The sequence below is a fragment of the Bos javanicus genome, chromosome 18, assembly GCF_032452875.1.
Source record: "Bos javanicus breed banteng chromosome 18, ARS-OSU_banteng_1.0, whole genome shotgun sequence".
NCBI classification, from domain to species: Eukaryota; Metazoa; Chordata; class Mammalia; order Artiodactyla; family Bovidae; genus Bos; species Bos javanicus.
This window is the reverse complement of record NC_083885.1, coordinates 15,362,824-15,370,184: the sequence shown is the minus strand read 5'-3', so window position 1 is coordinate 15,370,184 and position 7,361 is coordinate 15,362,824. Positions and strand designations below refer to the sequence as shown.

Below are 7,361 nucleotides of genomic sequence, written 5' to 3'. Positions count from 1 at the left end.
AACCGCCGCCACCGCCGCCGCCACTGCTGCTGCCGCCGCCGACGCCTGAGAGAAGCATGTCTGCAACTCGAGCTAAGAAAGTGAAGATGGCCACCAAATCATGCCCCGAGTGCGACCAACAGGTGGGCGTCGGGGGCCGGGCACCGAACACGCGGGCCAGCGGAGCGGGTGCGCGCGGGCAGGCGGCCGTTGCCTGTGGCCGTTGGCTGTGGAGAGGCCGCCTCGCCGGGGTCCTGGCGGCCGAGCGAGTGGGCCGGCCCTCGGGCTCTGTGGCCACCGCGGGAGCCCCGAACCGGCCGGGCCGAGCCGAGGGGTGCCGGGGAAGCGCCCGGAGCCGCGGCCCGGCCGGTGTCCACCTGGCGGCGGTCAGACGGGCGAGTGTCGTGCCCTGTGGCTGGGCTGCGTGAGAGGGGGCGTGGGTTTACCCTGAGCAGACGGGGCGCCCTGTCCGGAGCCTCCCCGAGTCGCCTGGCCGGCTCCGGTGACAGCGGCAGGAGTGGGGCAGCGGCCCAAGTGGACGAGAACGGTCCCTCAGCCCCCTCCTGCTCCGACGAGAGTGCCTGATGTGCAAACTCCCAAGTCAGGGCTCCTGGCTCCCAAATCCCCCTCCTGCCACTCAGGGTTGCTTTGTTCCCATTTCAAATGTGTACGGTGGACCCCCCAAACTGTCCCCCCGCCACCTGGGCGGATGCTTAAATGTGACAATAAGGCCCACAGTGTAATAGTTATAAGTTTTGGCGAAATATGGAGTTTCTTTCTCTTAAAACGTATTATTTTTGCCGTAAATAATCACAAATCTTTTCTGTACATTGTTTTAAATGGAATATAATTGAATTACGTCCCCATTGAAGCCCTTCCTTTCTGGGCGCTCCTCACGTTCCCCTACCCGCCGCGGTATCCACTGTTAAAAATTTAGGATTTCTGCTTCCAGATCTTCTAAAAAATATGTATGTGGTTTTATGAATTTTAAATGACTGCTTTCCACACAGAATTAATGGTGTCATAGCTGTAATGTTTTAAATCTCATTTACTCTTTTAGTTTAAGAATGCCTCATTTTTCACCCGTTCCTCTAAAACCTTATAATCTAATGAGTTAAAACTCTCAGTTAAAAGCATTAGTAAGGGCCCTTGTTTCTCGCCAGCATGCTGATCTGGGTGTGTTTTTTCCTTTTCCACTGGGAGAATTTTTTCAAAATGACTACCTCTCTCCTCCCCCTTTCTTTTTCTTTCTTTTTAAAATGAGGAATAATTTGAAATGGCTGAAGATTCTTTTAATAAGCTGATTTTAGAGCATTCTTTAAGGAGCAAGCTTAAAGATTGAGCAAATCTTTTAACAGAAAATGTTACATGTTTTATTCAGTATCTTTTATGGGCAATGGTAGATATACTGATTAGAGGAAGGCTGTGCAAGGAGAATTATGGTTTATTGATTTTATGAATTTATTGAGTATGCACTTTAAAAACAATTTAGCCATGTTTTCCAAACCAAAGTTAAATTTCCATTCTTACCATTGAACTAAATTTGTTAAATTCTGAAAAAATTGGACTTCTTTATTTAAGTCTCCTTGTCGAAGATCATTTCAATATTTAAATCATTTCCATTTGTTCCAATTGTGCAGAAATATAAGGTTTACATGGTATGCATTATGCATTCCAGTGTCTGTAAGGGCATCAATTAGTGTGAATCATGACCTTGCAGTACTTGGCATGAAGTAACCTTAACCTGTTTTGAATATCCTGGTTGAAGAAAGAGGAAAGGATTGTAAACTTGTAGGAGTCTTTGTATCTGTTCATCAAAATGTGATCAGCATTTTATTTGGAAATACCGTATTTCATTTTGTTGTTAACACACACACAACCCCTCTTCCAGCTTTCCCATAAGAAAATATGGGAAAGAAAGAAACCCCTTTCCCATAAGAAAATACTGTAGATTGGGTGGCTCAAACAGCAGTAATTTATTTTGTCACAGTTCTGGAGGCTGGAAGCCCCAAGATCCTGGCAGAAAAGGGAGCTTTCTGATAGCTCTTCTAAGGACACTAATGCCATCATGAGGGCCCCACCCTCATGAACTCATCTAAACCTAATTATCTCATCTTTAAAAACCATTACATTGAGGAGTTGGGGCTTTAACAGATGAATTTATTGCTGGGATGTTTTTGGCAGGGTGGGGACACAATTCATTGCATAGCAAGCTACAACATAATTTAAAATGTTAGTTTGTGTTGTCCTTTATTCTGAATACTTAAGATAATGTAAATGATGACTAATTCAAACTTTTGGTAATTCTTAAAAGCAATTTGTCTTTTACTAAAAGTAACTCAATCGAAGAAAATAATAGATTAATTTTAGCTTTCTAATTATTTGAAAGTATAGATTTCTTATAAATGAGAAAAATCATAATCCTGAAAGCCATTTTAAAAAAACTAAAAATACTGCTGTTATTCTAAGTTGCCTGGTGAACATTAAATTACAATTTAAATACAGTGTATAAGCATAAATGTAAAAATCTTTAAAGTTTGAGGAAGTTGCCTCAGCTGAGTAGATTTACATGTGTTCTGTATGTGTAAGTTTAAAAACGGGTACAGAGATCAGTAAACAAGAAAGACCTAGATTTTCAGTTGCTTTATAACATCCCCTTTTACATGCCTCTATTGAAAACATAGTTTTGAAACATCTAAACCACAATACTTTTCATTTTCAATAGGTTTCACATCCACTAATTCAAATTACTGAGCCATTTTGAGTATAGTAGTAGTCAAGATCCTTATTATTTTTCTGGTGTCTTTGGTGTATCTGTTTTTGCATTTTTGTTTTCTCCTTTATTAGATCAGCTTTTCCCCTTTTTGGAAAAAAATTTTAGAAAATTTTATGTGACCTTTAGCAAATATGTCTGCTATAGGTAACTTTCCCCTTAGCAACAAAGAATATAAATGTATTCTCCATAAAATGGTTATTTTTTTAGCTTTTTTAAATCAGTGAAACAATATAGGGCCAGGATTTTGTTTTTTGCAGTTTTTTTTAAGCTGTCTTACTTGTAAAGCATGTGCAAACAATCCAAATACCTGTTTTTCAAGGAATAAATTGATTCACAAGCCATCAGTAAACAAAACTTTAAATTTTTTTCTTCCATTTTAAAATCCTGAAAGTATAGCATTAGAACTTTCATTACTGTTGTTTTTGGCATTACAACTGAAATTTAAAGGAAGTTTTAGATTTTTTTTGAAAAATCTAAATTATACAATAATTTAAAGACACTAATATTACTGAAGTTGGCCACCCTGCTTAATAATTCTTTTTACAGGATCTGTATTGTGATGGTGGTTAGTTGGCTTTTTTCCAGGGTTGGTGTGAGGGAAAGGAACTTTCCATTTTCAAAAGGCCCTTAGGGTGATTTAGCTCAGGCACCTAAATGTTCATTGCACGTAAGATGCTTTCATTAAGGGATGTAAATCAGCCTATCGATTGCGTTAGTCATCTGAAAGCCAAATGTTATATTTCTCATCTAACTGTAGCACCCTGTTAATTCTGGATTGGATTGATGTATTTTTTGTGTATGAGACACAGAATCAAATTTCAATTTGTTGAGTTTCAGTAGCTGAAAGAAAATGGCTGTTGAGTAGCAAAGAATCTGTTGAATAAGAACATCATGTTCTGTTGTTTTTTTGGGTAGCCTTAACTTAAAACAATTTATATTACTGCTGTGCCCTTAATGATGTGTTTAAGTGTAAAGGAAATGAGTCAGTACCTTTGAGCTTGGTTTCTGTGAAGATGTGAAATTTTAAAATGACAAAACTTACCTATTTTAGGCATATTTTTCACTATTAAGAAATGTAACATTTTCTGCCATTTTTTTAAAGAATCTCATTATATTCTTGATAAAGGAACCTGTTAGACATACTGGAGTTTGATTATTTTAATAGGATTCATTGTTATTTTTCATGAATACACAAGTTCGTTCTTTAGTTTTTTTACTGAAAAGGAATTCTCCCAAAATTATGATTTAGCTTATTTAGATCAAATGTTTATATTCTGTAATATGAGGCATTCTGAACATAAATGGATGAAAGCTTTATAATCATAATTAAACTTTTACGACAAATGGAATTTATCTTACAAACCAGAATTGTAATTACTATTTTGTGAGTACTTTTTGTTGAGATTAATTTCTGGTTCTTAGTGGATGTGTCCCCAGTCCAAGGAACATTAAGGTTAATATTATGAAACAATTGTAGAGGAAAATCTAAAACTTTTTTCAGTAATTTTCAGTAACATTTGACTTAAAAAAAATATTTGTATGAAATGGAGAAAGGACCCTCTTGTAAAAATATTTTATAGATTTTGAAACAGAAGCCTGGAGAATTTAAGTGTTTTATCAAACTTCCTTCCTGGACCTGAGATTATAAAATCCTAGATCTCAACTCCTGCTTTGTCCTACATTCTCTGTTGTTTATACTGTACTTTGGCCTCTCAAACTGGTTGTTGTTAACTATTTTGTTTTCCTGTCAGTAGTAATTGGCATCTTACCCTCTCATGTTGGAACCTGGGTTGTTTTCAGTTCTTTACCCTCTGAAATGTCTTACAGATCTACCTTTTCTCTATTTCTAATCTCATTATTCCAGTGAGGCCCTCAAGATGTTATGCTGGGATTACTTTAATGACTTCCCAACCATGCCCCCCCAACTTATTCTATTATCAACTGCTATCAAACTAATATTTTAGGAAATGCTACCTTTTTTCCAATATATTTTCCTTGGCTCTGATCCTATTGTGGTTTTCTGTTATTCACTTACATCAGCACACTTTTATCGTGTATTTGCTATAGTCTTAGTGTTGTAATGCGTTAGTAGAATGTGAAGATGTAGAGGACCCAATACTCATCTCATCATTTATTGTAAGGAGTTGGAGTTTAAATAAACCCATGATTCCTACTTCAAGTAATTTATCATTCAGCTCAGGAAACTAAATAAACACTGAGAAGTTTAACAACAGAAAAGTAGTAATAATAAATTGTTTTGTTTTTTTTTTTTGTCTATAGGTTCCTGTTGCATGTAAATCATGTCCCTGTGGTTACATATTTATTAGCAGAAAACTTTTAAATGCAAAACACCCAGAAAAAGCACCATCTTCTACAGGTAATTGTGAGTTTACCATATTTTTAGCTTTTCGATGTAGAAATGTAAAATTAGTTTTTGTGAATTTACTATTCAATTTTTGTTGAATTTAAATAAAATCTATTGAAATATGTGTTTGGTTTTTATTAGCTATTGGAAATCAGCTTTATGACATTAATATGCCATTCATTTTATTTTATTTATTTATTTTTTTACTTTATTTTATTTATTTATTTTTTTCTAATTTTATTTTATTTTTAAACTTTACATAATTGTATTAGTTTTGCCAAATATCAAAATGAATCCGCCACAGGTATACATGTGTTCCCCATCCTGAACCCTCCTCCCTCCTCCCTCCCCATACCATCCCTCTGGGTCGTCCCAGAGCACTAGCCCCAAGCATCCAGTATTGTGCATCGAACCTGGACTGGCAACTCGTTTCTTACATGATATTTTACATGTTTCAATGCCATTCTCCCAAATCTTCCCACCCTCTCCCTCTCCCACAGAGTCCATAAGACTGTTGTATACATCAGTGTCTCTTTTGCTGTCTCGTACACAGGGTTATTGTTACCATCTTTCTAAATTCCATATATATGCGTTAGTATACTGTATTTATGTTTTTCCTTCTGGCTTACTTCACTCTGTATAATAGGCTCCAGTTTCATCCACCTCGTTAGAACTGATTCAAATGTATTCTTTTTAATGGCTGAGTAATACTCCATTGTGTATATGTACCACATTCATTTTATTTAAATGTTAATTCACCAATCTGGTAAAGCTTGTGACAGATTTTCTATTTTTTGTTTTTGGAGGATGAAAAGCCATTGAAGGGCTTAGGGAGTGACCTAATCTGATTTAAGAAAAAAAAATTTTAAATGTTTAAAAGGTATAATTGATATCCAATAAATTGCACATATTTGAAGTGTATCTTTGATAAGTTTTGTTTACACTAATCAAACAATCACCACAATCAAGATAATGAACATGTCCATCATTCCCATAAGTTTTCTAGTTCCTCTCTGTGATCTGTCCATCTTATTTCCCCTTCCCTCAGATAACCACTGATCTGCTGTTACTGTTTTAGAACTTTGTATTATATAAATAAAATCATATAGTATGTACTCATTTGCCTGGCTTCTTTCACTAAGCATAATTTAAGATTCAGCCATGTTGTTATATATATCAATAAGAATTCATTCCTTTTTATTGCTTAGTTTTAATAGTATTCTTTGTGTGGATATGCCACAATTTGTGTACTTGTTTGCTGCTTGATAGACATTTGGTTTTTCCCCTCATAATGCTGGTAAAATTTGTAACAACTTTAAAGTAATATTTTTTAAACTGATGGCTGAAAAATATACAACCTGACTTTGATGTGAATATAATTTTTAGATACATTAATTCTGATATAGAATATCTAAAAAAATTTTTTTGTTTGAATTTTATCTTCCCATTAATATAGACAGATTGGGTGTATTCAGTGGATGTATTTATTAGAAATTAAATTTTGTCATCTTTGATAAAATAAAAGAACTTTGTATGTTTTTGAACCCCAAATAAGAGTAGACTGATTACAGATGTATACATGAGCACCTGCCGTATGCTAGGCACTGTTCTAAGCCTTGGGTCTAAAGTAATGACTCAATCTACTCTCAAGGCAGGTTCACTGCTGTCATAGATCTTACGACATTCCTGTGGACAGGAAATAGAGAACAAATAGGGAGAATATCAACTTGTAATAAATGCCTTGTAAGGAATTAAAATAGAGTGCTGTGGTGTGTGACTGTAAGACTGCTTTTGACTTAGTGACTGGGGGCTTGTCTGTTCAGTTCAGTTGCTCAGTCGTGTCTGACTCTTTGTGATCCCATGGACTGTAGCACACCAGGCTTCCCTGTCCATCACCAGCTCCTGGAGCCCACTCAAACTCACGTTCATTGCGTCGGTGATGCCATCCAACCATCTCATCCTCTGTCGTCCCCTTCTCCTCCTGCCCTCAATCTTTCCCAGCATCGGGGTCTTTTCCAATGATTCAGTTCTTTGCATCAGGTAGCCAAAGTATTGGAGTTTCAGCTTCAGCATCAGTCCTTCCAATGAATATTCAGGACTGATTTCCTTTAGGATTGACAGGTTGGATCTCCTTGCTGTCCAAGGGACTCTCAAGAGTCTTTTTCAACACCACAGTTCAAAAGCATCAATTCTTCTGTTCTCAGCTTTCTTTATAGTCCAACTCTCATATCCATACATGAC

The 7,361-nt window shown here is 36.7% G+C and overlaps 2 protein-coding genes across 2 annotated transcripts in view; both read left to right on the top strand.

The window, feature by feature from the left end:
* The first annotated feature begins 39 nt into the window (after positions 1 to 39).
* C18H16orf87 (chromosome 18 C16orf87 homolog) overlaps positions 40 to 7,361 on the top strand; it is a 33,906-nt gene continuing 26,584 nt past the window's right edge. Inside the window, exons 1-2 of the mRNA XM_061385918.1 lie at positions 40 to 122; positions 5,036 to 5,132. Of these exons, the coding sequence (XP_061241902.1) occupies positions 57 to 122; positions 5,036 to 5,132 (163 nt within the window). The 5' untranslated portion in view covers positions 40 to 56. The remainder of the gene's footprint in view (positions 123 to 5,035; positions 5,133 to 7,361) is intronic.
* MYLK3 (myosin light chain kinase 3) overlaps positions 5,049 to 7,361 on the top strand; it is a 125,822-nt gene continuing 123,509 nt past the window's right edge. Inside the window, exon 1 of the mRNA XM_061385891.1 lies at positions 5,049 to 5,132. Within this exon, the coding sequence (XP_061241875.1) occupies positions 5,097 to 5,132 (36 nt within the window). The 5' untranslated portion in view covers positions 5,049 to 5,096. The remainder of the gene's footprint in view (positions 5,133 to 7,361) is intronic.